Source organism: Lemur catta, chromosome 5 (assembly GCF_020740605.2).
Source record: "Lemur catta isolate mLemCat1 chromosome 5, mLemCat1.pri, whole genome shotgun sequence".
NCBI lineage: Eukaryota > Metazoa > Chordata > Mammalia > Primates > Lemuridae > Lemur > Lemur catta.
In genome coordinates this window covers 29,799,307-29,813,251 of record NC_059132.1, presented here as the reverse complement: position 1 = coordinate 29,813,251, position 13,945 = coordinate 29,799,307, and the positions used below count along the sequence as shown (strand labels likewise).

Genomic DNA, 13,945 nt, shown 5'->3' with positions numbered 1-13,945 from the left:
AAACAGTCATTTCTCCTTTTTGAGATTATCCCATCTGTACATTGAGGAGTTGAGCTTTAAAAAACCCATCTTGGCCGGGTGGGGTGGCTCACGCCTGTAATCCTAGCACTCTGGGAGGCTGAGGCGGGAGGATTGCTCAAGGTCAGGAGTTGGAGACCAGACTGAGCAAGAGTGAGACCCCCGTCTCTACTAAAAATAGAAAGAAATCATCTGGACAACTAAAAATATATAATATAGAAAAAATTAGCCGGGCATGGTGGCAGATGCCTGTAGTCCTAGCTACTTGGGAGGCTGAGGCAGGAGGATCGCTTGAGCCCTAGGCTGATGCCACAGCACTCTAGCCCAGGTAACAGAGCAAGACTCTGCACCAAAAAAAAAAAAAAAAAAAATATATATATATGTATATATATATATACATATAAAAAACCCATCTTGAATTTTAAGGACAACCTCTAAAATTAATAACTTGGGGTGCTGGGTAGGAATAGGAGGACAAATTCTGTTCCTAGAGCCTCTGTTCTCAAGAGGTCTTGCCTCCAGCCTCTCGAGCCTCCCTGGAGAGCAGGTTCAGATTTCCCATGTTCCCACTGCTGGTGTTTTGGTTATGTGTGTTGAAGTTCCTGCCAGAGAAATGTGAGCAGCATGAGTTTGAGAAAGTGGCCAGTGAGATTTTTGATGGTTGCTATTCCAGTCAGGTTAGGGTAGGTTTTGCTGCAGTAATAAAAAGCATAAAAATCTCAGTGACTTGCCGCAAGAGAAGCTAAATTGGTGCTCACACTACACATCCAGCATGGGTAGGCAGAAGGCTTTGCTTCACAGAGAAATTCCACGCCATCCTATGATGCAGCCATCTCAACAAGATGGCTTTAGGGTTTGCTGGGGCAAGAGGAAGGAGCGCATGGGGTCTTACATGCTTCCACGTGGAAGAGACACACATAGGTTCACTCACATTTCATTGGCCAAAACAAGTCACACAGTCATGCCCAACTTCAAGGGGATGGGGAAGTACAATGTGTGTCTAGAAGAAGAAGAGAATCAGAAATGGTAAATAGAAGTAATGCCTGCCATAGCTAGCAATCAACAAGCAGGTCCTACTATGTGACCATTTCTTAGGCAAGTAGGATGACCAATTCATCCTGGTTTGCCTAGGATTTTCCCACTTTTAGCATTGAAAATTCCAAGCCTCAGGAAACTCCTCAGTCCCAGGCACACCAAGATAGTTGGTCACCCTACGGGCAAAGTATAGTGGAGGTTCAAGAGAAGAAAACTCAGTCCTTGTTCTTGAGTTAATCTTGATCTGTTTTTTTTTTTTTTTTTTTTGAGACAGAGTCTCATTCTGTTGCCCAGGCTAGAGTGAGTGCCGTGGCGTCAGCCTAGCTCACAGCAACCTCAAACTCCTGGGCTTAAGCGATCCTACTGCCTCAGCCTCCCGAGTAGCTGGGACTACAGGTATGCACCACCATGCCCAGCTAATTTTTTCTATATATATTTTTTAGTTGGCCAGATAATTTCTTTCTATTTTTAGTAGAGACAGAGTCTCGCTCTTGCTCAGGCTGGTCTCAAACTCCTGACCTCGAGCGATCCACCCGCCTCGGCCTCCCAGAGTGCTAGGATTACAGGCGTGAGCCACCGCGCCCGGCCTTGATCTGTTTTTTTGACATTAGACCTATACATAAGAAAAAATGGGAAATAACACAGAAAAGGTTTTAAAAGCTAATGCCAAATTGTGTGTTCCATGCAGAATGTATTAGCATTAAAGGGAGATAAGAGACCAAGGTGTATGAGGACGGCCAAGAAGGACTTCCTGGGGGAATACTAAAGCCAAAGGATTGTTATGCCAAAGGGAATTCTAGAATCTCAAGCTGGGATGGAATCTGGTGCTTGGCTTCTATTGTTTGCAACTAAGAACACTGACTAATACAAATCGCTTGTTACAATTTCCTTTCTAGCTGATTATGCAGCCTATGTTTAATACTTCCAGTGATGGGGAAATCGGTACCTATCTTTCCATATCTAGGGGGAAGAGGAGAAGCAGGGAGGAGTAATTACAAGAGGGAAGAACAGCATGAGTCAAGTCAAAGGCAGTGAGGGATTCACACGTGTAGGCAGCTAGGTTGCATGTAAAGGGACAAAAGTTGAGGGTGGACTCTTTGGGAAAAGACTGGAGAGAACAATATGGGGATTATCCTGAGCATCTTTCATGAGAAAGGTACGTTATACTGACATAAAGAATTTTGCATGGATTTCAGGCAGTTTCTGGATCCCCTGCAGCCCACACAGTGGGTCTATGTGTGGATCCCAGGTTAAGAACCCCTCAGCTCAGTGGTCATTAAAGGTCTTTCTGACCCTGAAAGCTTTTTGTGTGCAGTTTCTTCTGATTGAGCTCAATTGTTTCTCAAACATAGGTCCTCTGCCCAGAGTGACTTTCTTCACAATCCGTCTCTGGGGGTTATAATTCCACCTGTACATCCAGGAGCAGCTCAAATGCCCTCTCCTTTCAAAAGCCTGACAAGTTGTTCTACAGCTCTCTTAGCACACTTGGCAGTTTTCCTATGAGCTACACTTGTTTGTGTGCTCTGTGTGTTTGCCCTAGTGGATGAAGGGTTGCACAGCTCTGTCTCCTCCCTCCTCGCCCATCCCATCCCACTTAGTAGGTTGAGGCAAAAGCTGCCAGCTGCCTTACTCAGCTTCCCTTCTTCTCTCTTCCTGAGTTCCAGAATCCTGACATTCTTTGGGACAGCAAAGTTCTGAGGCCACCAGGCTACTCACCAGCTGCCTTGCATCGAGGGGTGGTCAGTGATATGTAAGGGGAAGTTACTGGTTGAGGCTTCCAGGAAAGCTTTTAAAAGGGGGATGACTCAGCGGGGAGCAGGGTTCCCCCTTTCTTATCCTCCTTTTCCTGCCTGGAAGACACACAGGACGGCTAAGTCCCAGCAGCCATCTTATCACCTGGAGCAAAAAGACAGAAGGAGCCTTGATCTCTGATGAATTTATGGAACCCCCATACCCGCCTCGATCAATTACTTCCAAACTTATTTACATAATAAACGACAAATTTGTTTAAGCCAGTGGGGAAATTATAATTCACAATAATTTATTGTATATTACAAAATAGCTAGAAGGAAAGAATTGTAATGTTCCTAACACAAAGAAAAGATAAATATTTGAGGTGATGGACATCCCAATTACCCATATTGGATCATTATATATTGTGTACTTGTATCAAAATGTCACGTGTACTTGTATCAAAACGTCACATGTACCCGCAAATATATACAATTATTACACCTCAATTAAAAATTTTTTAATTTGTTTAAGCCCCTGCCATTGAGATTTTGTCACTTGCCGCAGAATACAATTGCTAACGAATACATAGGTCACTAATTAAGGTTGTTATATTGAATTTAATTAGAATAATTTACTCTTAGGGACACTGCGTGAAGTCTCAGCTGTAGTTCTGCAAGAGGGAAGTGAGGCTCTGCCAAGACAGGTTCCCTGGGTTTTCTAGACTCTTGATAGAAAGGTTGGTTTTGACAGCTTCCTCTTAGAATATACTTAAAGGAAGAAAATGAAAGAAAACCTAAAATTGTTCATCCCGTAGGGTTCTCTTGGAGTATTTCTCAAGGTATAGGTGGGCTCCTTTGCTCCAGAAGCATCTGGGAATTGGTTAAACACAGTTTCCCTGGAGTCTTCTCTCTTTTCTCCATCTCCTGAATCAGGACGTGGAGGACTGAGTCAGAGGATCTTCACACCAAAGCTGGAGCCTTACTGCTCCAAAGGTTGCAGGGGTCACCTCACCAGGGAATCAGATTGCTGCATTGATTGTATTGGATTGTGTTGAATTGAATTAAAACGTAAGACCTTGGACAGAATTGAGTCTGAGTAATGCTAATTAGCGAGAAGCCATCCCTGCCTGTGTTCCCAGGAGAACTGTGGTCTGGGATTTGGGGCTGCCTTGGGAGAAGGGCCAAGATTCACTCAATCGTGTTCTTTACTGAGAGTCAATTCACGTCAACCCTCGTGTGTTAGCACTTTCTCTGTTCAGCGAGGTTCAGATGGAGGTCTTCAAGGAGTGGAGCTTGCACGGTAACGCGGAGTGGGAGCGGCACAGAACAGCGCCTAGGAATATTCTCTCGGGAAAACTGTACATCCTCTTATTAAGTGAGCTCTAGGGTCTGGAGGCAAGTGGGAATGAATAGGAGGGGACATTTCTTTACATCAGTCGTTCTGAAAATGTGGACCAGGGATCAACAGTGTCCTAGTCCAATTGTGTTGCTGTAAAGGAATGGGTAATAACTCAGGCTGAGTAATTTATAAAGAAAAGAGGTTTATCTGGCTCACAGTTCTGCAGGCTGGACTAGAAGCATGGGGCCAGCGTCTGCTGCTGGTGAGGGCTTCAGGGAGCTTGCAATCAAGGCAGAAGGCGAAGAGGGGGCAGGTGTGTCACATGGTGAGAGGGGGAAGTAAGAGAGAGGAGGAGGTGCCCATGCTGTTTTAAACAACCTGCTCTAATAAAGCAAGAACTCCCTCATGACCGTGGGGAGGGCACTCAGCCAGTCATGAGGGATCCACCCCCATGACCCAAACATCTCCCACCAGGTCCCACCTCCAACACTGAGGATCCAGCTTCAACAAGAGATTTGGAGGGGGCAGATATCCAAACTATACCAAACAGCATCAGCATCTCTTGGGAAATTGTTAGAAAAGCACATACTTGGACACACTCCCCACCCCGAATCAGCTGCATTGGACACTCTGGGTGTGGGCCCCAGAAATCTGGGCTTTAACACGTGCCCCCCATAATTCTGATGCGTACATGTGTTTGAGAACCACAGCTTTAATCCGTCATGTCCTCCTCATGGCTGATAGCCTTTTAAAAAATAAATGAGCACAGAGGTGTGGGATGAAGCAGGGTCCAGGGTTCAGTGAGTCTGTGAGTCAGCATTGTTTTCTGTGTTTGAGACATCCGTGGCTGGGCTGAGTGTCTGGTGTCTAGGCCACCCCTACCTGCGTCATCCGTGTGGGGCACAGGGGACTGTTCCATGGGCTGGGAGCCAGGCCCTGAGCCATCCCACATCCCGGGACTATCACAGGGTCCTTCGCTGCTTCAGAGATTCTGAAGTTCCCTTCTGGACACAGTCTTCCGAGTGGCAGCTTGTGTGTTTATGTGGAACTGAGCGAACAGGACTCCAGTGTTAGCTGTGTCTCTCCAGGCTCAGAGCAGAGCTGGGCGTTCACTTGTCTGGCTGCTCCTAAGTCCGTATCCTACCTACCTCCCCTACACTGCCTCGCCCAAAATACATCTCATCAGGGACACTTCTCTGTGTTCCCACCATCATCATGCTCTCTCACATTAACTGTGCGGTTGTCCCTCAGTACACGTGGGGGATTGGCTCCAGGTGTACACAGATCTGAGCATGCTCAACTCCTGCAGTCGGCCCTGCGGAACCCGCATGCAGGAAAAGTTGGCCCTCCGTATACACAGGTTTTGCGTCCCGTGAATACTGTATTTTCAATCCACGTTTAGTTGAAAAAAAAAAAATCCATATAAGTGGACCCGTGCAGTTCAAACCCGTGTGTTCAAGGGCCAGTTGTATATTCTTGTACACTGGAGTCCTGCTTTCTGGCAGCCTACCTCAGTCTTTGATTTGAGAAATGAATATTTTTCAATGTATGTCACCTGCTATGTGATCACAATTTAAGCAACCCCTTTCCAGCAGAATAATGCCCCATAACCTCTCCCTTCTGGAACACCTGGTGTTTCCGGCCCTAATGCATCTTCCTTGTCCCACTCCTGTGGGAGACTCACCCACATAAAACAATGGCAATGAGAGTTGGAGGATGGGACTGCGTTTTCTAAATCAAGAATCGGAACACACGAGCAGGCAAAGGAATTCTGTGACTTATGTATATTTTTATTGATCTGATTCTATTCATGCATGACTCTTTGCCAAAATACTGGCATTTCTGGGACATCTACAGCATGGGGGCAAAGTGGTAGAATACTATTTGTAAGTGGGAGTGGCCCAGAACACATGGGAGATACGATCTAGGTCTGCAGCTTCGAATCCAAATGTCTACAGGGCTCGGTAGGTACCTAAATGAACATAGGGCCAGCATAAGAGGGGGTGGGGAAAACTGGGAGTCACACATCCCCCTGAAAGGAGCGCAGGTAGTTCCACTGCTGTGGATTGTGGCTATAAGGAAATGAAGGCTGGAACTGGCCTGACATTCCAGTTTTTAAAAGAGAAACTGGATATGTTTTTTCCTTTTTTAAAAGACAGGGTCTCACTATTGTCGCCCAGGTGGGAGTGCAGTGGCTATTCACAGCTGTGATCATAGCTCAGTATAGCCTCAAACTCCTATGTTCAAGCGACCCTCCCACCTCAGCCTCCCAAGTATCTGGGACTGTAGGCAAATGTGACTGCACTTGGCTCAATCTTTTTCTTTCTTTCTATTTTTTTTTTTTTTTTTTGAGACAGAGTCTCACTCTGTTGCCTGGGCTAGAGTGAGTGCTGTGGCGTCAGCCTAGCTCACAGCAGCCTCAAACTCTTGGGCTCAAGTGATCTTCCTGCCTCAGCCTCCTGAGTAGCTGGGACTACAGGTGCATGCCACCACGTCCAGCTAATTTTTTTTGTTTCTATTTTTCGTTGCCTGGCTAATTTTTTCTAATTTTTTTTGTTTCTATTTTTAGTTGCCCAGCTATTTTTTTCTATTTTTAGTAGAGATGGGGTCTCGCTCTTGCTCAGGCTGGTCTCGACCTCCTGACCTCAAGCCTTCCTCTGGCCTTGGCCTCCTAGAGTGCTAGGATTACAGGTGTGAGCCACTGCACCTGGCCTCAATCTTTTTTTAAATGTAAAGTCTCTCTCTTTCTCATATACACGCATATGAACACGTGCACACACACACACACACACACACAAATCACCATGCAAGCTAAGCAAAATATTTACAAGAGGTTAACTATGTGTATTTTTTTTTTTTGTATATAAATTATACCTCAACAAAGCTATGGAAAAAAAAAAAGAGTCCAGGTAGACAAATAACAAGGGATATGGGAAAATTCCACGGAAGCAGAAGCAGATACTAATTCCATCCGAGAGAGTGAAGCTCAGCGGAGCCTTCACCAAGGGCGTGATGTCTGAGCTGGACAGTGCGGATGAAATCGGGGTTCTTCTCATCAACCAAGTAGGAAGAGCATTTTATGCTCTGTGGCGTCTTCAAGGGGTCTCAGCGGCTCCGTGTGGCTGGAGTTGCGGGTGAATGTGGGGAGTGAGGAAGGTACAGATAGACAGGGAGAGGCCTTGAAGGCCTGGCCAAGATGTTTTGACTTTATCCTGTAGCGATGGGAGTGGCCTGGTCAAATCAGTGTTATCCAAGGTCACTCTGGGGCTCACGCGGCGGAGGGACAGGGAGCGCTGGCCTGGAGCCGTCAGGCATCTGCAGGAAAGGCTCACGAGAGAGCTGGTGAAGATCCAGAAGGCTCTTCGGTCCAGCACTGCAGCCCCAGGGCCAGCCCAGGCCCTGCCCTCGCTGGGCTCCCCGCCTGATATAATATGGTAACTACGGCGCACAGCAGCGGGGGTGCCTTTGGGTAGGCGGAGAGCAGTTTCCTCTACTCTTAGCCGCCGGTGTTGTGGTTACCAGGGCCGTGGGTTACAACACATGTTTGTTTTTAAAAAAACGTTGCAATACCTTTTAAATCAGAGCTCTGGACAGGATCCAAAGACAGTAGCAAGGACCAGCCCCCGTGACACTTCTTAAAGAAGCAGCTGCAGAGAGAGGAAGGCTTGGGAACCTGGATGTCTGGGGAAGCCTGTATTCAGGCAGGGCTTGGAAACTGAGCAAGGCTGGAAGGAGAGCAGCCCCCAGTTTATCCCATCCCCTCTCTTCCTTCCTCAAGGCACTTTTGCATCGGGAGCACTTGAAGAACATGAAAGGTCTTCCAAGCTGCCTTAGAAAGCTAGGAGCAGACTGGTCTAAAGGTAGTGAGTGAAGTCAATTGTTCACAGTCAGTTACAGATCAAACTGCTTGTTTGACTCTTTCCTCCCTTCTCATGACTGCACTTGACTAGTGTAAAAAAGAAAGAAAGAAAGAAAGAAAGAGAAAGCTAGGAGCAGTGAGTAGAGGCACCCTGGGATGTGGGGGCCAGTTCCTTGGGAGGAAGGACAATCTTTTAGCTGGTCAAATATTCAGGGGTCTGGCTTGACAGAGAGTGAGTGCCCCATTGTGGGAGGTATGCAAGCAGAGGCTAACACTGGTCAGGTATGCTGCAGAAAGTATGTGAGGGTCTGATGGAAGAGGGAGGCTGAGGGAATGGATGTAGGTCTATTTTGATTGGGACTGGAAGGGACCTTTGTTGTGGTCCCTTTTCAGAGGCAGTAGTCCCAGCTAATCGGGTGACTGAGGCAGGAGGATCACACGAGCCCAGGAGTTTGAGGTTGCAGTTGATTATGACGACGCTGCTGTACTCTAGCCCAGGTGACAGAGTGAGACTCTGTCTCAGAAAAAAAATGTGAAGCACGATTCAATTTTCATTTCTTTCTTGTTTTTTTTTTTTTTTTTTTTTTTAGTAGAGATGGGGTCCCGCTCTTGCTCAGGCTGGTCTCGAACTCTTGACCTCAAGCAATGCTCCCACCTCCGCCTCTGAGAGTGCTAAGATTGCAGGAGCGAGCCACCTCGCCCGGTCCAAAAGTTATTCTTTAGGCTGGGTGTGGTGGCTCACGCCTGTAATCCTAGTACTCTAAGGTGGGAGGATAGCTTGAGGTCAGGAGTTTGAGACCTCAGCAAGCATGTGACCCCATCTCTACTAAAAATAGAAAGAAATTAGCTGGGCAACTAAAAATAGAAAAAATTAGCCAGGCGTAGTGTAGTGGTGCACACCTGTAGTCCCAGCTACTCCAGAGCCTGAGGCAGGAGGATGGCTTGAGCCCAGGAGTTTGAGGTTGCTGTGAGCTAGGCTGATGCCACAGCACTCTAGCCCAGGCAACAGAGCAAGACTGTCTTAAACAAAAAAAGTTATTCTTTAAAGGAGTCAAGATTGGGATTCAAGAGACTTTCATTCTCATGTACTTGAGACTTTCATTCTTGTAATGAAAGATAACGTAAATGTAAAATGGTGCAGCTACTATGGAAAACGGTATGCAGGTTCCTCAAAAAATGAAAAACAGAACCACATGTGATCCAGCAATCCCACAAAAAAATGCCTGCTCTCCTGTGTTTACTGCAGCATTGTTCACAACAGCCAAGATATGGAAACAACCCAAATGATCATCGAAAGATGAATGGATAAAAAAATATGGTACATACATACACTAGAATATTATTCAGCCTCGAAAAAGAAGAAAATACTGCCGTTTGTGACAATGTGGGTGAAACTGCAGGACATTAGGCCGGGTGATATAAGCCAGTCATGTTCCACTTACATATAAAAAGGTCAAACTCATAGGGGCAGAGTGTAGAATGGTGGTTGCCAGGGCCTGAGGGGAGAGAGATTGGGGAGTTGTTGCTTAGTGGATATAAGGTTTCTGTTATGCAAGATGAATAAGTTCTAGAGATCTGCTGTACAACATAGTGCCTATGGTTAATAATACTTTATTGTGCACTTAAAAAATTGTTAACAAGTTAGATCTCTCATGTCAAGTGTTCTTACCACAGAAAACAAAATGGAAACAAAAACAAACAAAAAAAGTAAAGAGGCACAAGAAAACTGTGGTAGGGAGGGACATGTCTATTACCTTGATTGTCGTGATGGTTTTGTGGGTGTATGCATACGTCCAAAGTCATGAAATTTTATACATTAACTATGTGCAGTTTTTAAAATATATCAATTATACCTCAATAAAGCTATATAAAAAAGAGAGAGACTTTCATTCTGATCCTTGGTTTGCTATTGGTTTGCATTGTGACCTTGGATAATTCACATACATTCACTTCTCTGGCCTCACATTCCCCACCGCATGTTTTGCCCCGTGCCTGGCATACAGTAAGCTCTAGCAAACATTTGTGGAACAAATGAGTGAAGAGATGAATTAGTGGGACTCGGTGTAAAGTTGGATTAAGACAAGGGGGTGTCAGAGGTTCCACGAACCTCCTGAAACTGCATTCACAATTGTGCACGTCTGAGCGATTCCATTTTATTCAGGGTTAAAGGTCTATAGCTTTATTTGCCATCACCATCATTTATTGAGAATTTATCATGGTATGTCAAGGTCCGTACATACTTTAACACGTTTCATCTTCCGCACCTGGGAGGGAGATTGGGTGGGTCCCCATTTCCACTGCGCTACAGAGGAAGCTCGGGTTTGGGGAGGGTAAATCACTTGCTTAGGGTCATGCTCTGGGATTCGAACCCAGGTCCATCAGACTCTACAACCTGAGCTCCAAACCACCATGATAAACGACTTCAGCTTCTCAGAGAGATCTGTGACCACAGAGCGTGAAGAGAAAACATCCTGCCGCCTGCCTGGGTTCTAGGTCTCTGCGGGACCGAGGGCACGGCGAGAAGGGCTGCGGTGGGGGGAGAACAGGTCGGCGCGAGCAGGACCGCGCCCACGCCAGCACGGGCTGCTATTTGGAGCAGCCCCAGAGCCCCCAGAAAGGATGACAGAGGGGCGGGCAGGGAAGAGCAGTTGTAAGAGGAGCCCAGGAGCGCGGGGGCTACCTCCTCCCCCGCCCCTGCTGCCTCCAGCTCACCCTGTCCCCTGATGTCTAAATAAGGCGTAGAGGCACACTCCGGGCAGCTAAAAATAAACTTCCGCTCCCCCTCCTGCCCTTGGGCTCTGGCGACCTCCCCAGCCCCGTCGGGGCTCCCCTTGGCAGGACCAGCTCTCCGGGGAAGCACGCCCTCGCCGAGCTGAGTCTCTCCCGGGAGCTCTTCTGCAATAGGATCCCGATGGACCAGAAGGCAGGGCGCGTGGGTCCTACACTTGGCTCTGTCCTGACAAACCTGGGCAAGTCCCTCTTTTCTCTGCACCTCATTCTCCCCACGTGTAAAATGGGGGCGTTAGAATAATGCTGTAAAGCTCTGGCATTTTTGAATGAAGCCAAGATCCCACATTCTGGGGTCAAATTTCACCAGTTTGCCCACCAGGGGTTTTTAGGGTACATCTGTCCTGCAGAGCCACGCAGAGTCTTTTATAAATATCTGAATTAGCCGCCCACCCTTAAAGATTTGGAGAGTTCACATAAAAATCTGGATTTCCAGCTGCTCTGGAAAAATCAGATCTGGCCACACTTAGCCCGCTTGTGTCCAGCCGCAATGGGCCCGAGCTGGGTGGCGGCCGCCACCTGCTGGCGAAATGGATGTACTACAGGTGGCTGCAGGCGCTCTCTCAGGTTTCCGCCCAGCCCTCCGCGTGAGCCGCCTCGTGTGATTGCGGTGAGTACTGAGAGCAGGAAGGCAGATTTTTTTTTTTTTTTTTTTTGCATCCCAGAAAGTCTGGGACACTGACATCGCTTTGCCTGGCAAATGTTTGTTGAATGAGTGAACGAGACAGCTGATGGAATGCTATGGAAATTGTAAAGGCCCATGAAGGAGGTTATGAGGATGGTGCTGCTTAGCTGAGATTTGGCGCCAGAGCACCGCCAGTCCCTGTCCCGGAATCCAGGTCCCAAGCTCTAAGAAGGGACAAGACCCTCATGCCCTCATCCCCAATCCCACCCCCGAGGGAAGTCATCAGACTATTAAGATATTTTTAAGCATTGCCTGGACCTCCCAAGACATCACTGGGATTGTCCTTGGTTGGAATATTACTATCAATAGCAGAAACGGCCAGAGTCTGTTAAACCCAAATAATCCTTGAGAGCCACTTTGGTGGCCAGCAGAGAAGCAGGAAAGGAAGGGGAAGGAGGAGAGGAAGGAAGAGTAGAGCAGAACTGTTCAGAGAACAGGGTCAGCCCACTTGGGTTCACCCAGATCCTCCTGGGGGACTCACCAAGACAGACGCTTCGCTGAGTTAAGAAGAGTGCTGCATGTGTGCTGTCCCCTGACAGCCTGGAATCGACCCATCTCGGCATACAGTGTTGAGTGCTAAGGCATGATGAGAACCTGGGAAGCACTGAGGCTTTGTCCTTCCTGGCCAGTTTCAGTGAGCAGAGGGAGTGGGGAAAGGTCCCCAGACAACTTCCTTGGGAGGTAATAGTGACTCATCTGCATCCCCGCCCCCCACCCCCCCAACAGTGGAGAAAGGCAGTCTTGTGTGGACCCTGGCTACTCAAACTGTGGTGCTCAGACCAGCAGCACTGGCCTCTTGGCGAGCTAGTTAGAAATGCAAATTCTCTGGCTCCACCCCAGACTTGCTGGATCATGAACTGCATTTTCCCAAGATGCCAGGTGTTCTGCATTCACTGTACTGTTGGGGAAGCTCTGCTTTGGGACAGTGGTTCTAATGTTGGCTGCACATTGGAATCCCCAGGGGGACTTTTAAAAAGGCTGATACCTGGGTCCCACCCTGGGGTGTAGCTTGGAAATCAAAGCCATGCCTCATTGCACAGAGTGCTCCCACCTTAGACCCTCAGACCAATGCTGGTGGGGGATGCTGCTGCCAAGGCACCTCCCCCAGCCCTGCCAGGCCTGCCCGACCAGTCCAGGCTCTGCTCCCCGGGGCATTATCAGGCTCTCAGGTTTCAGATTGGTGAGGTGAGAAGGGGGTGGTTCTCCTGAAGGCTCTACAATCCTGCCCAGAGCTGTAACTCTGAGCTGGGAATCCAGAAACCTGTGCTCTTATCCTATCTCTGCTGCGTGGCCTTGGGCAGAGCAATTTCTGTCCTTCTCTGAGCTTCAGTTTCTTTCTCTCTAAAATGGAATAGTCAGAGGCTATCCCATTGAAAGAATGTCTAGTGTTCCTTCCAGTTTTATACACATACACACAAATTCTCAAAATTGAATCAGACCTTGGAGATTATCTAGTTTGACCTTACCTTCATATGAATGGGGAAACTGAGGCCCAGAATTTCCTCCAAAGCCCTTCATATGGAAATGCCAACTACTCCAGACTGAAAGGAATATGCTAGCCCATGGAGAGGTCATCCGAGGCAGCCGGGAAAGTTAAGCTTTTACTGCTCAAGGTCATTGACCTCTTGTGTGATGATGGAGTGTGTGTGAGGCTGAGAGAATGGAGTATATAGGAGACAGGAGGAAGTGGGTTATGGGGTTGAGGGGACTTGGCTGCTACCAAGATGAAGGAGGAATGATGCTGGAAGGGTCTGCAGCCCCCTTCCTATTTCCCAGTGAGGCTCCAGGGCATACCAGTGTTGGCACTGGGTTCCTGCACCCCCACACGCACAAGTCCACCAAGGAGGAGAGCCCCTGGACACCTCTCATACAACCCACAGAGCAACCTCCGGGGAACTGAGTTCTAGTTTTGCTTCTGCAATGTGACATCGTGCAAGCCCTCTTCCTCTCTGGACCTCAGATTGCACTTATAATGAAGAGGTTGGCTAGAGGAGAGAGGGAAGAGCTTATTAGCACACGAGGATTGTCTGGTAAAGTCTAGAGTTTGGTTAATAGTAACGTACCAATGTCATGTTCTTAGTTTTTATGAAAGTTCCATGATATCGTAATGTTAACAATGGGGGAAACTGGAAGAGGGTTTTGTATTATTTTTGCCACTTTTCTGTAGACCTAAAATTAATTTCAAAATAAAACCTTGATATAAAAAGAGATGATTAGATGAGCTTTAAATTCTACTCATGTATTCATGTATTCAACAAAGATTTATTGTCTATCATGTGTCAGGCACTGGGCATACATTAGTGACTAAAAGTCATGATCCCACGCTTTGTGGCGTTTACAATCTAGTGGTAATTTGGCAGCAATAATATATATATATATATTTTAAAGCAAACCTCAACTAGTGTAGAAACCTAGCAAAATCTTGGCAGAGGGGTCTATTAGCAGAATCCCTGCTCTACCACTTTCTAGCTTTGTCATTTCCTCAGTGC

The 13,945-nt window shown here is 47.3% G+C and overlaps 1 protein-coding gene across 1 annotated transcript in view; it reads right to left on the bottom strand.

Moving 5' to 3' along the window:
* CCDC69 (coiled-coil domain containing 69) overlaps positions 1-5,077 on the bottom strand; it is a 37,031-nt gene extending 31,954 nt beyond the window's left edge. Inside the window, exons 1-3 of the mRNA XM_045552580.1 lie at positions 5,008-5,077; positions 2,770-2,839; positions 535-620 (exon numbers count right to left, since the gene is read on the bottom strand). Of these exons, the coding sequence (XP_045408536.1) occupies positions 535-620; positions 2,770-2,839; positions 5,008-5,077 (226 nt within the window). The remainder of the gene's footprint in view (positions 1-534; positions 621-2,769; positions 2,840-5,007) is intronic.
* Between the last annotated feature and the right edge of the window lie 8,868 nt (positions 5,078-13,945).